Genomic DNA, 17443 nt, shown 5'->3' on the forward strand with positions numbered 1-17443 from the left:
TACACACACAAATGTACACACACACACATTTAATATATATTATATAGCATTTTAAATAAAAAGTTTCGGGGTTCAGTATATTGATATCAGCATTTGTTACCAACATTTGCAGTATCACCCACCCCATAGCTGCTTGACCTTGCTGTTTTAGCTAACACCGCCATCTAGTGACCAAGACCACAGGCGCAACTCCGAATACGAGTTGTGCTCTTGTGCCCGGAAAACCCCGGTATAGGGTCCAACGGGGCTCTGGCTGTACTGTATTGTTATCGATAACAATCAATAGTCATCATCACTATACTCATGCTATACACCTACGTGACACAACAAACGTCAGCTAAACCGATTTAGGGCAAGTCAAAACACAAGCACGTAAATGGACAAGCGTAATAAATCCATAAACTCACAAGATTGACACCACAAACTTCACCTGTAATCTTGAAGCTAACGCTAGCCACCCTGGACGATGCAAGTATTATTCCTCTACCGCTAAAACTGGACGTATAGAGATTAAACTATGAAAATGTTTATGATGACGAATCATGCTTATAATAACCACACCCTGAAAGGAAGATGTGACAGGTTGACAGGTGGCTTTTCTGAATAAAGAGCACAAACGTTTACATTTAACTGATTTTGATTCATTCAGTGATTGAACATATACTTCTGTCTGTACAGGCGGGCATTGATGAACATACTGGATATACTGCACATACATACAGTATGTACCAAACGTCCTGTGCTGTAAGTGTTTTTTTCATTAGAAAGGAGTGGAAATCGGGTCCTTTGGTTGTTAATGAGACTGATCTCCAACTCACTCCTGATTGAAAAGCTGCTGCAACTTTTTATTTTGTTATCTACCGCATTTTAAAAAAATGTAATACATTTGTTTGTTTTTGAGGGCATGAGGTGGGTTTGAAATATGGCTGTCTGTGGATACATACTGGTGGATTGGCTAATACTAAATTGAATGGTGTTTGGGGGAGAGTTGTCTTGTCTTATTTTGTCTCAGCTTTATTGAGAAAATAAAAACATTTGATACTGTATTATCCTATTAAAATTGTACATGCCTTAAAACTCAGTAAAGTAATGGAAATGTCCTGTTTTTCAATGGGCCATTAAATTACAATATTATTATTTTTATATTATTTTTTATTGTTCTTTTTTAAGCCTTAGAAAGAGAGCTATTCATTTCTTACAGGCCGATTTTCTAATACAAGAGACATTATTGTTTTCACAATAATGTCTCTTTAGTTTTAGAGATTTTACAGTAATTTTTTCAAATTGAGCATTTAAATGTGTGGATGCTTGGCAGAAAATAGGTAGTCATTTAATATGGGGGCCCTGATCAGGATTTTTTGAGCTTCTCACTAATAACTGGAAGCAGCTTTAGCAGATACCCACCAGCAAAAAATTTAACTCAGAGAGCGGGATCTATTTAGGACTTATTCATGGTAATGTTCATAATAGGTGTAGCCATGTCCGCCTTTAGGAGGAATAAAATCAGCACAAAAGTAATGGTTGGGAAATGGCTTAGTTAGTTACAGTACAATCATTTACGTACGTTTGCAAAAAAAAACAACAACACTAACAGTTAATTTAAGCTAAGCAAGGCTACGCAAGACTTGCTGACTCACCTCACCCCTCGCCCAACAAAAAGGGGTTAAAGGTGACCAAGAGATATTAAAATACTACAATGCACCCAAAACGTCGAAGCTTCTTCCTGAGTCAGACTACTTCGAATTACTGTGGCGCTTCGGACCTTGTATCATTCTGATTACGTTGGAAGCGTCATACGGCTGTCATTGGTTTGACTGGTTGTTTTGGCGCTACCTTGCGTATGTAATAACCACCAGGCTATCGCAATATCTGCGATACCGGTCTGATACCAATAAATTCACCAACTGTGTCTGGTAAATTTGAATAAGTTTTCTATTTAATGTCAAAGAATAAAGAATACAAGACATGTAATTAATGTATTGATTAAGTAAATTATTTATTTAAAACAATTAATGATTTAATCATTAAAGTGTGTATTGATTTATTTATCAATGCATTTACTTGTATTTTTGGAAAATGTTTTACCTAATAATATTATCATTCCAGTAAGTCAATAAAAAAAAAAAATCATGGTCATTTTTTCATGACTCTAAGGCACAATAGAAATTTGCTTTGAAAGTGCTGATAGTGATAATTAACTGGTGGTATTTACACATTTATTTCATAACAGCATTGCTAATACATGAAATCATCATCATCAATGAATTCAACTAATCACCTGGGGAACCAAAGCAGTCCAATCAAGATAAACTGGTGGACTACACTGTGAGTCTTGGCCACTGTCCCGTGTATTTACAACTATAAATCTACAATATACCTGTCTGGTTTTGGGAAACTTGGTAAATGACACATCTGTTCTTTTGGATTGTCCATTTGAGCAATTAATCACTGAGCAGTGTCCCGGGGACATCTTCACATCACATCTGTTTCTGGATCCTGCTTACCAACATTTTTTATCGTTAAAGTCGTCACTCCCAGCACTGCGCATGACATCAATGCAACGGGTCAGGAATCGTTGAGACCAGATGGGATGACTTTCTTGGGTACCTTTCCCTGCATCAGACGAGGGTTGTAAAAGCCATGCAGGATGCCAGGCAGCTTGTTGGCACCAAACTTCATGACCGTGGGGCTGATGTGATCTGGTCCTACGCTACAGCCTTCTTTCTTCTGGGTGGGTCTCTCCAGCTGTCTCCTCACCTGGTCATATCACTGTCATGTGAGGCAGGGGTGGGCAAAGTCTACTGCCAGTTTGGGCATTGATTCAATACCAAGTAAATACAAGGCCGGTAGTGCCCGTACTACGGTGGCCGAGTGCAAAACACGTTAACACAGAGCAAAATAAAACACAATTACCCAAGTCGGAAGACGAATGTACCAAATCCCAGATTTACAGGAAGTGATAAACAGACCAATCCAGTACGGGGAATTTGGCGCATTCCCTTTCCGGTTGTCGGTGGCCAAGAAGTGCAAAACACTTTTACAAATTGTGAAACAAATTACAATTCCCCCAAGTGGATACTAGGGACGTCCCGATCCGATCTTCAGGTAGGTACATCACACCACAAACAAACCATGTCAAATGATTAGTCCTACCCTAAAAGTATTTTGCACGGCCATTTTTTTGCAATTTTATCTCTTATTGGATGGACTTTTATTGGATTAGGGACCTGGCTCACAGTGGTTTGTTACAAAAGCCAAACAATATTGTTGGTCATGCTGTGTAATGAAAAAGTAAATTCAGTAATACATTATTTTTAATGCTTTGAAGAGCTATTTTCCTAACCGTATTCATTTCCACAAATTCATATTTGTAACAAAAGCTTATTATTAATGAAAAAACAAACAAACAAAAAAAGATCGGTATCAGATCGGATCGGATTGGCAAGACTATTAAAAAAATTGGATCGGATGGGAAGCCAAAAAATGTGGATCGGGACATCCCTAGTGGAAACGGATCATACGTTATACACACGTCAACACCGCATTGAGCACTGAATCATATGTCCATGTCGCCGCCGTATTGGATTTGGCAAGAGTGAACGAAAAAGATTCCTCATTCATGTACTGCATGAACTTGTACCAACCGGTTTACAGTCTAAACCAGACCTTAAAGCAGGGGTCTCAAACTAAATTTACCTGAGGGCCGCTGGAGATAGGGTCTGATTGTGGCTGGGCCGCATGAAGTATTGGGAATAAGGCTGGGAATCTCAGGGTACCCCACAATACGTTACGATACACGATGCACGGCTCCCGATAATGATAATATCTCGATACAGTGATAGGGTGAAACAAAAAGTAAATACATGTTATAGTTTGTATTTTGCTGCATTCAGCTGGGATAGGCTCCAGCTTACTCGTGACCCTAATGAAGACAAGCGATACAAAAGGGGTGGAATTTTTGCAGCATATTTTAACCAGACTACAAGCAGCAATGGTACAAAAAAAATGAGGATGTTTTAGCAACATAAGTGTAAACAGGATTTTAGTTTCGGTGTCTGAAAAACAGTAAAGCTATTTTAAACTCATTCAGAAAACACAACATCTCATGTCTCTCAAGTAGATCAATGTTATAAAGTAGAATCATATCAAAAAGAAATATTTTTATAGCATTTACACTACTCCTCCATGTCAAGTCGCGGGCCGCAAAATATGACCCGGCGGGCTACAAATGGCCTGTGGGCCGCGGGTTTGAGACCCCTGCCTTAAAGGATTACCTTTCACAGGTAAGACTGAAATAATACTTAAATAATACTGATTATTATAACATGAAACAGAATTTGCTGACTTTGTGGCTAATATGATGAAGCTCCAGGCGTAACTGGATTCCCGCGGTGAAACCATCCTGCAAACAATGAAGACGTCATTCCTATTTAGCTAAATTGGCCCGAAGTAATTACTTTGATTGTTTTAAGTTGCTTAGCTAACTTTTCACACACTGTGTCGGTTTCCCAAAGCACTGGGAAAACAGCTGTCAGACAGGAGGGGTTTTCTGCATGCTGGTTTGTCATCTATACACGCATCTCCTGTTCTCATTCAGAAAAAAAAAATTGTCCCTTTATAATAACTAAATAAATTAATCACATGATAAATGAAAATGAACGGAACAATTTTGCGCGCCATATATGGCCTGTTTTCCTCATCTCTTGCCTCCAAACAGGCAGGAAGAGAGTTCAGTCCGTGCATTGTTTCAGCACCTATACCTGGGGTCGGCAACCTTTACCATCAAAAGAGCCATTTTGTCTCCACTTCTAGTAAAAAAAAAAAACATTACACAGCTTATGAACTTTTAAAATATGCAATCTTTTTCAAATGTGACCTGTTCCAACAACAGAATGCAACTAACGGAAATGCAGCGTGCATGTGTAGGCCTGCTTTGAAATAATTTCAACACTGAACTTTATAGGCCTTTTTGAGTCGTTCCCGTATTTGTGTCAAATTAAAACAAAACAAAGCCCACTTTAACATCATAAAGCCCATCAGAGTTCACATACCTGAATGTCAAATGTCAAACAACCTGCTTTGAACAGCCACAAAACGCCAGTTAGGGTCTTCAACAGGTTTTGATAGCTCAAATGTTGTATTCTTGCCAATGCTAATGGTTGCACCCCTTGCCCTGACAGAAAACTTGGAGTGAAATATGTGACCCATTTCACAAGTCTTAAATGGGTTTCCTAAAGAAAATAAATGTCATCCCTAACCAGCATAATTTCCATGCTGGTCTATGCTGTTTTTTTCAGCAGGGAAGCAAAAGTAGGATTCAGACATCCAGTCTAGATTGGTTGCACCAAGCCCAACTCAGGATGTTAAATAGACCCCGCTATCGATCACAGACTCACCGATTCACCATGGCAGCGAGAGCAGCGTACTTTCCCCGACGGAAGTGGAAATCCTCATTTCGAGGTTTTCGAGGACGTCAAAGAGAAATAAAATACCGCCACAGTCATAAAACAAAGAGAGAAAGCGTGGCAAAGTATTGCAGAGACGATTTGCAATACTTTGTAAGTAGTGCACAAATACACACTCACTGCTCTGCTGGAACCATCATAATTAAAATCTAAATAGTTAATTAATGTTATGTTTGTTGCGTGTTTAACATATCAGAAACAGCGGTGTACGCTAATGTCTGTGAACTCTTTGCTTTATAAGCACATCTTGATTACTCGCTGGTAGCTTCGACGTCGTGTATACTTCCGGTTTCCTCTCGCGTGCTAAGCCTTCTGGGTAATGTAGTACACATCCACATTAACCAACACAATTAACGTCTCCGAAAACGGAGTCGCACTGTGATTATGAATCCGTGGAAATTGTAGGTGAAATTGTGTAAATGTAACTCCATCAGGCTGTAGGCTATAACTCTTTTAGATGTGTATTTCTATTTATATAGGATGTGTATTTTAATATAGTATGTGGGAGACTAATTATCTGATAAATTATCTAATGATTGCACCATCATCTAAAATTGTACAATGATTGAAATGAATGACAAATGTTGAAATGAGTGGGTGTAGTTGAATGTGATGTTTAAGGGCAGTTTCACCTTTACACCACTAACAGAACAGCGCCCCCACCTGGATCTAAAAAGGCACATGTGACATTGCACTACATCTGCCAGTGCAGAGGGTCAGATTATCCTTGGTAATGGATTTTTTGTCATTAATCGTACATTGTAGCAAGTACGAATGTGTCCCGTAATGCTGACTGGAAGCCAGGTCATTAACTTCCTGTTTGACACCTCACACCACCAACCAATCTGGCAAATCGCAGACCCATTGGCTGCCAAACAAAAAATACAGTTTGCTTTTTGGAAATGTATTGCACTACAGTATCCATTATAAAGGCTGAAACATTTTAAAGCTGGCCCTACAGAATACCATATATATAGATTTTTTTTTTTTTTTTTTTTTACACACAAAAATTCCAGATTTATGGAAAACAAAAAAAAATCCATAGTAAATGAAATTTATTAACATTTCAATTTAAATGACAAAACATTTCAAACTGGAAGACTGAATAAAAGATCCTAAATATTAACTGCTGACTAACAATTCAGCCCATCTCTTCCTCATCATCCTCGCCAAATTCTCCTTCCTCCTCAGCGGTGGCGTCCTGGTACTGCTGGTACTCTGACACCAGGTCATTCATGTTGCTCTCGGCCTCTGTGAACTCCATCTCATCCATGCCCTCCCCAGTGTACCAGTGGAGGAAAGCTTTACGCCTGAACATGGCTGTAAACTGCTCAGAGATGCGCTTGAACAGCTCTTGGATGGCTGTGCTGTTGCCAATGAAGGTGGCGGCCATCTTCAGGCCTCTTGGAGGAATGTCACACACTGCAGTCTTGACGTTGTTGGGGATCCATTCCACGAAGTAGCTGCTGTTCTTGTTCTGCACGTTGAGCATCTGCTCGTCCACCTCCTTCATGGACATACGTCCGCGAAAGATGGCGGCCACTGTTAGGTAGCGGCCTTGGCGTGGGTCGCAGGCGGCCATCATGTTCTTGGCGTCAAACATCTGCTGGGTGAGCTCAGGTACAGTGAGCGACCTGTACTGCTGGCTGCCTCTGCTTGTGAGGGGAGCGAAGCCTGGCATGAAGAAGTGCAGACGGGGGAAGGGCACCATGTTGACGGCCAGCTTCCGCAGGTCAGCGTTGAGCTGCCCGGGGAACCTGAGGCAGGTGGTGACGCCGCTCATTGTGGCGGACACCAGGTGGTTGAGGTCGCCGTAGGAGGGAGTGGTGAGCTTAAGGGTGCGGAAGCAGATATCGTACAGGGCCTCGTTGTCGATGCAGTAGGTCTCGTCTGTGTTTTCTACCAGTTGGTGGACTGACAGTGTGGCGTTGTAGGGCTCAACCACTGTGTCGGACACTTTGGGGGAGGGCACCACGCTAAAGGTGTTCATGATACGGTCTGGGTACTCTTCTCTGATTTTACTGATGAGCAGAGTGCCCATACCAGAGCCAGTGCCGCCACCCAGGGAGTGGGTGAGCTGGAAACCCTGGAGGCAGTCACAGCTCTCCGCCTCCTTCCTCACCACATCCAAGACAGAGTCCACCAGCTCTGCACCCTCTGTGTAATGACCCTTGGCCCAGTTGTTACCAGCACCGCTCTGGCCTGTAAGACAGTAACGAATGAGCTTCACAATTTAAATTAATAAAAAATAAATCAATTAAAATACTTACCAAAGACAAAGTTGTCTGGTCTGAAAACCTGACCGAAAGGTCCAGACCTCACTGAGTCCATTGTGCCTGGCTCCAGATCAACCAACACAGCACGGGGAACATATTTTCCACCTAGAAAAGCAGTTGCATGCTAATTAGTTATTGATCCAAATCACATTTTTTAAAAATCTGAATATGGACCTTACCCGAAGCTTCATTGTAGTAGACGTTGATCCTGTCCAGCTGCAGGTCACTGTCACCATGATACGTGCCAGTTGGGTCAATGCCGTGCTCATCACTGATCACCTCCCAAAACTACATGGCAAAGCAGAATGTGTTTAAGCCTAACAAAACTGAGAACAAATTTTCACATAGTGTGGATACAACCCATGACAGCAGCTCAAGACGCCCAACGTCAGTGCACCAAAGAAAACGAAACCCAAGCCATGGACATGCTCAGAAAGGTAATGCCCATCAACCGCAACTCTTATCAAGGATAAAGCTATCTTTGAACATGTGAAAGGATCTGCTGCTATGAAATTGTACACGTGACGAACCAACGACGTATTTAAGAGCCAATAAAAATCTAGGTGTTGGCCGAAGGTAATTCTGTAATAAAGAAAAAAATACATTACTTTTTAGTTGTGGTGATACTGCAAATGTTGGTATCCATCCAATACCAATACAGGGCCCATATTGCTGCTACTTTGATCTTAAATGGTATGTGATAACATTTTAAATACTGTACTGTAATAAAAAGGCAGAGTTTCGTTATCAAAGCCTTTTTTACGGACAACGTGCACACAGTCATTCACTAAAATGTAACACTTGGTGACCCGTGGCCAAGGTTACAGTTGCCATTATAGAGCCTCTAACTAAAACTGAAATAGAAGAAAAGACATTACCAATTTTTTCCCCGAAAGAGTCAAACGGGGGAAACAACAGAAGTGTTCAAAGGTTCCGTTTGTATTTCGGATTCGCTTTCATCATTGTCCATCAGTAGTTACTAGTTATTAAATATTATGGAATGTTTTAGTCAAAAAGTGCATGATAGAAAATGTATGTGAAGTTGTTTTTCAGAACACCAGAATAAATAGAATGTAGAGCGGTATAAATAAGGGTTGACTAACCTTGGCACCGATTTGGTTTCCGCACTGACCAGCCTGAAGATGCACAATCTCTCTCATTTTCTGGTGTGTGGCGTAAAACGTGTCACAAAAGTTCTAAGACAAAGTTCGCGAAAGATAGCTGAAATGTTTGCCTTTAAGGAGTAGACCCTTCCTTTTATAATCCAATCTACTTTGCTATTGGTTGATAGTGACATTCAGATAAAAATGGCCACCAATAAAATTGCAGACGCTTTTATACAATTGGCCGACGACCGGAAGTCACGAAAAAACATTAAAACGGCTTTTCTTCATGGCTAGATGACGAGAAATGAAATATAACTTTATAATTAAGAAAGACAAAGTGTAACCCATCAAACAGCGCTAAAAGGTTCTAAAAGCGTCTTTGTGTTTGGGGATGTTTGACGCCAGTGACGTGGCTGATATGATAGCATAAAAACATTTAAAATGTATTATATATGCATTTTTTTTGCCAATGTTTCCAGCTTTGAAGGACACGCTGTACATACATTATATAAGAAACACTTAATTTCATTAAGTTACTCAAATTAAATGCATTTACAACAATAAAATAAAAATCATTCTAAACATTTAAGAAATATCACATATAAAATGAAAACACAAACATGCTACAAAAACATCAGATCATAAAGTCAGGGTGCCTTGGTAAATATTGTGTATGACTTCCATGAACTTGGAAGACTCCATCCATACGTCTCAGCAATGACTCAAATAACTAATTGATAAAATCATCTAGAATGGCAAAGAAAGCAGTCTTGCATGACTCCCAGACTTCATAAAGATTCTTTGGATTCATCTTCCAAGCCTCTTCCTTCATCTAACCCCAAACATGCTCAATAATGTTCGAGTCTTTTGACTGGGCCGGCCAATCCTGGAGCATCTTGACCTTGTTCGCTATCAGGGACTTTGGTGTAGAAGCTGAAGTATGAGAAGGAGTGCCATCCTGCTGAAGAATTTGCCCTCTCTTGTCATTTGGAAGGTAATGGCCTACAAGAATTTAGAGAGAACTAAACAATGGTGCGTTTGCCAAGAGCCACAGCTTGCAGAAAGGATGGACAGTGGAAAAGTAGCAGTTTATTTTTCTGATCAGTCATTCAATAAACTGCATCCCAATTACCCCAAATACTGCAAAAGACCTGTTGGAACCCACATGAACCCAGAAAACAGTCAAATTTGGTGGAGGAACATCATGGCTTGTGGTTACATCCAGTATGGGGGTGAGCAAGAGATCTGCAACAGTCTGTGAAGTATCATAAAATACATGCTGCCCATTAAGTGGCCAAGTATTGCAGAGGTAGTTGGGTTGTTCACCCACTAGTAGGTAACGTGAGCTGGGTTTAGACTGTCGAGAGACGGGTTAGTTTTACCCTAACGACGATGTGTTGTTGCAGTTTGTGCAACAGGCCCCAGGCGAAGGCAGAGACCCAAACAAAGTTCAAAATAGGAAGGCAAATGTGGAATGTGATAACAAGCCTGCCACCTTAAATGGAACGATACAAATGAAATTGTATCAGCAAAATTTGATTTTTTTGTGTGTTTAATTGTTCAGCTGTCTGTAAATGCATGGTATCATTTTACGAGCGTGGACAGTGCATTCATAGCACCATGCATTTAACACACATCAGCCATAATATGAGTCAAATGAGTCCAATGAGCAATCACAGCAAGTCTTCCAGGTCCTGTGGGAGCAAAACAGCCCCAGATCATCGCACTACCACCACCATATTTTACTGCTGGTATGGTATTCTTTTTTTGAAATGCGGCGTTACTTTTACGCCAGATGTAATGGGACACACACCTTCCAAAAAGTTCAACTTTTGTCTTGTCAGACCACAGAGTATTTTCCCAAAGGTCTTGGGGATCAGCAAGATGTTTTCTGTCAAAATTAAGACGGACCTTAATATTGTTTTTGTTCAGCTTTTGGCCAGAATATTTCTTATGGTGGCGTCATGAACATTCACCTTAACTGAGGCAAGTGAAGCCTGCAATTCTTTGAATGTTATTGTGGGGTCTTTTGTGACCCCTTGGATAAGTCGTCTCTGTGCTCTTGGGGTAATTTTGGTTGGCCAACCACTCCTGGGAAGGTTCACCACTGTTCCATGTTTTCGCCATGTGTGGATAATGGTTTTCTGGAGTCACAACAGTTTAGAAATGGCTTTATAACCTTTTCCACACTAACAGATATCAATTAATCTCAGTTCTGTTTTTTTTCACACATGGACATGTAGGTTTGGATGTTTTTCTCCCTTAGTAATAAAAAAGTTTCATTTAAAAACTGCATTTTGTGTTCAGTTGTGTTGTCAATGACTAATATTTCAATTTATTAGATGATCTGAAACATTTAAGCGTGACAAACATGCAAAAAAAAAAAAGAAATCAGGAAGGGGGCAAACATTTTTTCCCACCACTGGATGTAATCAAATAAGCTTGTTTGTGAAATATTTCGGAGCACTCTCTTCTGTTATGAAAACATTTGTAAACAGCATTTGTGGGAGTGTGTGTTGTGGCTGAGGGAAGGGGGACAAGCGTGAGGAAGAGCATTGCTGTAGAGTGAATTGGTATTGGTACAAGCCAAGCACACAATCATCCACTTGGAAGCACCCGGCAGATGTACCATCAAGCTTGATGACTGCTCCTCCTGTCCCAAACACAGTTAACCTCCGTCTGGAGGAGGCGGAGCTGCAGCGACAGCGGCAAGTTGAAGACAAAGAGAGGCTGCGTAACCTCAACTCCATTCAAGAGGAGATCCTGCAGCTCAACCAGGTGCTGGAGCCCTCCACCCAGCGACGCTGTTGTTTGACTTTCTTGAGGTGAGTCCTACTTGGAATGTGGAAAACAGAAGTCTCAATGACTTCTTTGGGCCTCTGACTTGTCTACTCGAAGCAAATGCTGAAACACACACACAGCCCTTTTCCACTGTGGCTGCTTCACAGCTGATTCCAGGTAGGTTCCCCAGCTTTTCTTTTCCATGATGGAGGCGCCTCAGGGATGCCGAGCTACAGCCCTTTTTCCTGCTTCCTACTTGGCTCCAGCTCAATAAATAACCTGTGTTATCTCCATTTCAACATGACTTGTTTTTTGTTGTAAATACACGGTTTCCCATACATTCGTTCATTTGTGGTGGCCCGCCACAATTCAGTAAGGATTGCCATAGAAACATTTGGGCTACCTTTCTTTTTATTTTTGGCTTGGCACTGTCTTTTATTTGGCACAACCATTTTTTGTCAATTTAGTGCTTCTTTTTAAAAGACTTAGCACTATCTTTTTAAAAATTTGGCTTTCTCTCTCTTTTTTTTTTTTTAGATTTGGCCCTAACAGTTGGGCCTCGTTCACAAAAACATTCTAGGGTTGTCTGTGGCCTGTCGTTATTATTCCGGGCAGTAGATGGCATCGTTTTGTCATTTCCTTGACTGGAGGCTAACCCTGTGAAACAATGACACACCTCCAAAGTGGAAGTGGTCTAGAACAGTGGTTCCCAAACTTTTCACAGTCGCGTACCCCTCCAGACATTGGGCTTGAAGCCATACCCTCTACTCCTCCTCCTAATCTTCATTAAGTTGAAATACTGAACATGATAAATTAATTTCATAGTACGTAAGTCATTCTGGTAAAAAAAAAAAGAAAAAGTGTATTTTGTTAGGGCCGAATTTTGATAAAAGTTTTACATAAACACTGATAAACTCATCCTTCCTTGTCCACTCTTTATGATTTAAGTCTGCTTAATAATGTGAAACCAAAGTGAAAGGGATAATTTAACAAACATGATAAAGCAGTGTCCGAAGTACAAAAATACATACAATCAGCTATAAAGCCTCATTTTCGGGGGAATCTCCACTCTCGGACATACGGACATACATTTACATTGACAGGTTTTTACAGTGCAGGGATTGGGAACATCGGGAATATAAGTTAAATCTTCAATATTACACATTCTTAACGCACAACATAATCATCAAACCTACTTATTTGTTCATTTAGCTCACACGCTTCCAATAGCAAGGGTGCAGCCAGAAATGACCTATTTTGCCGGGGGCCTTGGACTTGTCCTAACTCCCCCTCCCCCCAATAGAACGACCCTGGCCAGGGGCCACAATGTAGCTTAAAAGTGGTTGGGAGGTGATAAAAAAAAGCAAATAGAAATACAGCAGGCAAGAGTACAACAGAAAGGTGCATATGCTGAAACCATTTCATGAATAAATAGTATAAATAGAATAAATAGATAGTGGTGAGAAAATGAGTCAAGGGAACACGTGTGACAAAAGTGAAAGTGACAACATGTGTAAGAACAGATGTAGCCAACTGCACAGGTAGGTCTCAAACCCACACTGATGCACGTGCATTGCTTCCATGGAAAGTGCATCAACCATTCCGTTACAGAGAAGACATTTACCCAACAACCTTGCTATTGGCTGTATGATGTGACACTTTATGACACCTTATCAAAGCATGAAAGGACTAAAAGGACGCTTGAAGTGTGGTATAGCTCGATAGTAGCCGCTTCTACTTCAGGAAGAGAAGACCAAAACGAAACAGATAAGTGATGGCTAAATTATTCCTGCTTTGTTTAATTATGACTTCATAAGTAATTGTCATTTTTTAACTCATAAGAATCCCGAGCTATGTATATATGCCATAGATGTACACTATGTATTTTACTAATGATGAGGAATATACCAGTCAAATAGAATACATTTTTATAAAATACCATTAATGTATGTCAATGATATGAGATGTTACATATATTATACATTATAATTATTATAACATTGTAATACACATGACTGTCACATGCTACAACCACTTCAACATATTTCTGTACGTCACATACGTACACGTCATGATAAAAATTAAGTAAACACCGCCCTCTAGCGACAAAAGCCAGAACTCTATTTAAAAGCAGAGTTACGCACACATACACAGTACTATGATAGGTAAATACATGATAGTCTTGTAAAGCACCCAAAGATCATACTTAGGTAAAATTACACAAACCTTCCAAAAACATGCCTTTAGTAATAGTTTCTTGTCAGAAACTGAATTGAGGCCGTAACTAACTTTCTGTTTGTGTTGGCGCCTGAACAAAGAACCAATCACACACCTTCGCATTGATTGGTGCGCGGCATCATAGTACTCCGCGCTGCCATTGGCTACCGAAACAGAACGAAGGGTAACGATCAGAGGCGACGCTAATCGAAAATGTTCAAAGCTTCCATTTTGAACTACATGGAGTAGCCAGTAAAATTCGTCTGACATATAAACGTACAGATATTTGAAACGAAAGACCAAAGTACATTAACATATACACACACGTTACACATCTCAAAGTTGTTTGCAATTTAATATAGGCCTGAGCAGTTTTGCATGTCGATACAAAATTGAGTTCCCATTTAGTGTACTCACTTCAGTGAAAGTGAAATTTTACTGTATAGTGCATCTAAACTTGCACCCCCACCCCCATTAAACTGACAAGGAACTTTTCCAAACACTTAAAGAAAACTTTCTACCACACTTTAATTGAAACCCACCTTAGCATTGAATGAGCTTTTTGTGCTGACTCATCTTTAGACAACTAAAAATATGTGGAAATTTATCACCACACAGAGCCTTTCAAGGCAGTTTCAACAAATACGAAACCATTTAGTGTACGCACAAGAACTTTTATTGACAGCAGACAGAACACTGAAAACTGGAAGAAACTTCAATGTGAAAGTTTGGAACATTGACTGTAACTAGTTGAGCTTTCAAAAGGGACAGGAAAAATAATTAAGCAAGCTCCTCCTCATCCTCCTCGCCAAATTCTCCTTCCTCCTCAGCGGTGGCGTCCTGGTACTGCTGGTACTCTGACACCAGGTCATTCATGTTGCTCTCGGCCTCTGTGAACTCCATCTCATCCATGCCCTCCCCAGTGTACCAGTGGAGGAAAGCTTTACGCCTGAACATGGCTGTAAACTGCTCAGAGATGCGCTTGAACAGCTCTTGGATGGCTGTGCTGTTGCCAATGAAGGTGGCGGCCATCTTCAGGCCTCTTGGAGGAATGTCACACACTGCAGTCTTGACGTTGTTGGGGATCCATTCCACGAAGTAGCTGCTGTTCTTGTTCTGCACGTTGAGCATCTGCTCGTCCACCTCCTTCATGGACATGCGTCCGCGGAAGATGGCGGCCACTGTTAGGTAGCGGCCGTGGCGTGGGTCGCAGGCGGCCATCATGTTCTTGGCGTCAAACATCTGCTGGGTGAGCTCAGGTACAGTGAGCGACCTGTACTGCTGGCTGCCTCTGCTTGTGAGGGGAGCGAAGCCTGGCATGAAGAAGTGCAGACGGGGGAAGGGCACCATGTTGACGGCCAGCTTCCGCAGGTCAGCGTTGAGCTGCCCGGGGAACCTGAGGCAGGTGGTGACGCCGCTCATTGTGGCGGACACCAGGTGGTTGAGGTCGCCGTAGGAGGGAGTGGTGAGCTTAAGGGTGCGGAAGCAGATATCGTACAGGGCCTCGTTGTCGATGCAGTAGGTCTCGTCTGTGTTTTCTACCAGTTGGTGGACTGACAGTGTGGCGTTGTAGGGCTCAACCACTGTGTCGGACACTTTGGGGGAGGGCACCACGCTGAAGGTGTTCATGATACGGTCTGGGTACTCTTCTCTGATTTTACTGATGAGCAGAGTGCCCATACCAGACCCAGTGCCGCCACCCAGGGAGTGGGTGAGCTGGAAACCCTGGAGGCAGTCACAGCTCTCCGCCTCCTTCCTCACCACATCCAAGACAGAGTCCACCAGCTCTGCACCCTCTGTGTAATGACCCTTGGCCCAGTTGTTACCAGCACCGCTCTGGCCTGCAAGACAGTAAAGAATGAGCTTCACAACACAAATGTTCACACGCCACGTGTTAATTTAAATTAAAAAAAAAATTACTTACCAAAGACAAAGTTGTCTGGTCTGAAAACCTGACCGAAAGGTCCAGACCTCACGGAGTCCATTGTGCCTGGCTCCAGATCAACCAACACAGCACGGGGAACATATTTTCCACCTAGAAAAGCAGTTGCATGCTAATTAGTTATTGATCAAATCATATTTTTTAATATTTGAATATGGACCTTACCCGAAGCTTCATTGTAGTAGACGTTGATCCTGTCCAGCTGCAGATCACTGTCACCATGATACGTGCCAGTTGGGTCAATGCCGTGCTCATCACTGATCACCTCCCAAAACTAAAAGAAAAAAAAAGCACATGTTTGCATTAGTTTTACTAATTTTCTGTTAGAATGTAGCGCAATCAATAGCTCAAACGGGCAACTCCCGCCATTCAGCACCTGGCGCGCGCGCCCTCACACCTTATTGGCTGAGACCCCATTTTGAAAATGTCCTACGTCACTAACCGCCGGACAGCCCACTGCCGGCAAAGGCCCGGCTCAGCTCGAGACGCAATGCGGTGAAGGCCTCATCCAGATCAGGATTAAATTAAATCAAACTGCAAACGTAACGGGTCACTAATCAATAGGGTTCAACCATATTCAAGGTTTTTAAAGATGAAACTTCATTTTGACAACCTATTGTTAAATAATGAGAATGTCATCGATTTATAGCAAACACTTAATTGAAACGACTAGAAACATAACTAGAGTACACGTATTCAAAAAAGAAAAAAAGTTTAAAAAAAATTGGGAGCGAAAAAAACGACCAACGTGTTTTAAAAAAAATTAATCAGATGCACATAATATCGACCATAAAAATGACCATTCGCCATTTGAAACCTAATAATTAAGATACCGTTAGGAGAAATTCTAAGTGGGACACGTTAGTAATCCTTGGGTGTGGTTTCTAGGGCACCAACAGGCACAAAGCAAAGTCTCCACCGCAGCAAACACGGTTTTTACGCAGTTTTCATACACAAACTCGAAAATACGACAACAGAAAAGCTTAACTAACCTTAGCGCCGATCTGGTTTCCACACTGGCCAGCCTGAAGATGCACAATTTCCCTCATTTTGTCAGGCGTCAACTAGCTGTTCTCCACAGTTCTTTGGCTTTCTGGAAATGCGCGCACAATGGCTGAACACCCATCTTTATACGACAATGACCCTCCCATCCGCTGAACTCCTCGACTGATTATTGGCCAACCATGAGCGAAATCTTGACAGACACAAATGGCAACCAATGGAATTTCACAATGACTGTATACCATTGGCCAAATCTCTGCCAATCATTCCATATCAACCGGCCGATGTGGGGAAGTCAGGAGGTTTCAACCATGATGAGATGGCGAAATTGAAGAAAAGCAAAAAGGCAACTGTAATTTATCTTTAGAAATATAGTTATTGTATAACAATGCAATATAATAGCTGTTTGATCACACATGATTTGTATTTCACTGAGAAACGTAGGTATATACACAGTACACAGAAACTAAATCGCCTGATAGGAAATGCATGGAGTAAAGCATTATAATCTATTGTTAAATATGTCAATTTGCAAATGACCCTTTAAATGTATTATGAATACCGGTAAGTAAGTGTAAGTGTCTTTTACTTCATGTTGCAGTTACTATGGCCATGTCTCCAAGCACAGAAGGGGGGTTGGGAGTATTTCAGATG

General features: G+C 41.3%; 2 protein-coding genes across 2 annotated transcripts; both read right to left on the reverse strand.

The window, feature by feature from the left end:
- Positions 1-6503: 6503 nt before the first annotated feature.
- On the reverse strand, positions 6504-9003 carry LOC129179656 (tubulin beta-1 chain-like). The gene is made up of 4 exons (XM_054773147.1): positions 8845-9003; positions 7921-8029; positions 7736-7846; positions 6504-7667 (listed from the first exon to the last, which is right to left on the reverse strand). The coding sequence occupies exons 1-4, from the start codon at positions 8899-8901 to the stop codon at positions 6607-6609; spliced, it is 1338 nt and encodes a 445-aa protein (XP_054629122.1). The 5' UTR covers positions 8902-9003; the 3' UTR covers positions 6504-6606.
- Positions 9004-14498: 5495 nt separating this feature from the next.
- Positions 14499-16943, reverse strand: LOC129179634 (tubulin beta-1 chain). Its single transcript, XM_054773094.1, has 4 exons — positions 16780-16943; positions 15953-16061; positions 15770-15880; positions 14499-15686 (listed from the first exon to the last, which is right to left on the reverse strand). Exons 1-4 carry the CDS (start codon positions 16834-16836, stop codon positions 14626-14628), a joined length of 1338 nt encoding a protein of 445 aa, XP_054629069.1. The 5' UTR covers positions 16837-16943; the 3' UTR covers positions 14499-14625.
- Between the last annotated feature and the right edge of the window lie 500 nt (positions 16944-17443).

The sequence above is a fragment of the Dunckerocampus dactyliophorus genome, chromosome 4, assembly GCF_027744805.1.
Source record: "Dunckerocampus dactyliophorus isolate RoL2022-P2 chromosome 4, RoL_Ddac_1.1, whole genome shotgun sequence".
NCBI lineage: Eukaryota > Metazoa > Chordata > Actinopteri > Syngnathiformes > Syngnathidae > Dunckerocampus > Dunckerocampus dactyliophorus.

Coding starts and splice junctions, on each gene's coding strand:
- LOC129179656 (XM_054773147.1), bottom strand. CDS start 8,901: ATGAGAGAGATTGTGCATCTTCAGGCTGGTCAGTGCGGAAACCAAATC. Junction 8,030..8,844: donor GAAACCAAATCGGTGCCAAG/GTTAGTCAACCC, acceptor TTTGCCATGTAG/TTTTGGGAGGTGATCAGTGA. Junction 7,668..7,735: donor ACCAGACAACTTTGTCTTTG/GTAAGTATTTTA, acceptor ACTGTCTTACAG/GCCAGAGCGGTGCTGGTAAC.
- LOC129179634 (XM_054773094.1), bottom strand. CDS start 16,836: ATGAGGGAAATTGTGCATCTTCAGGCTGGCCAGTGTGGAAACCAGATC. Junction 15,881..15,952: donor CTACTACAATGAAGCTTCGG/GTAAGGTCCATA, acceptor CTGCTTTTCTAG/GTGGAAAATATGTTCCCCGT. Junction 15,687..15,769: donor ACCAGACAACTTTGTCTTTG/GTAAGTAATTTT, acceptor ACTGTCTTGCAG/GCCAGAGCGGTGCTGGTAAC.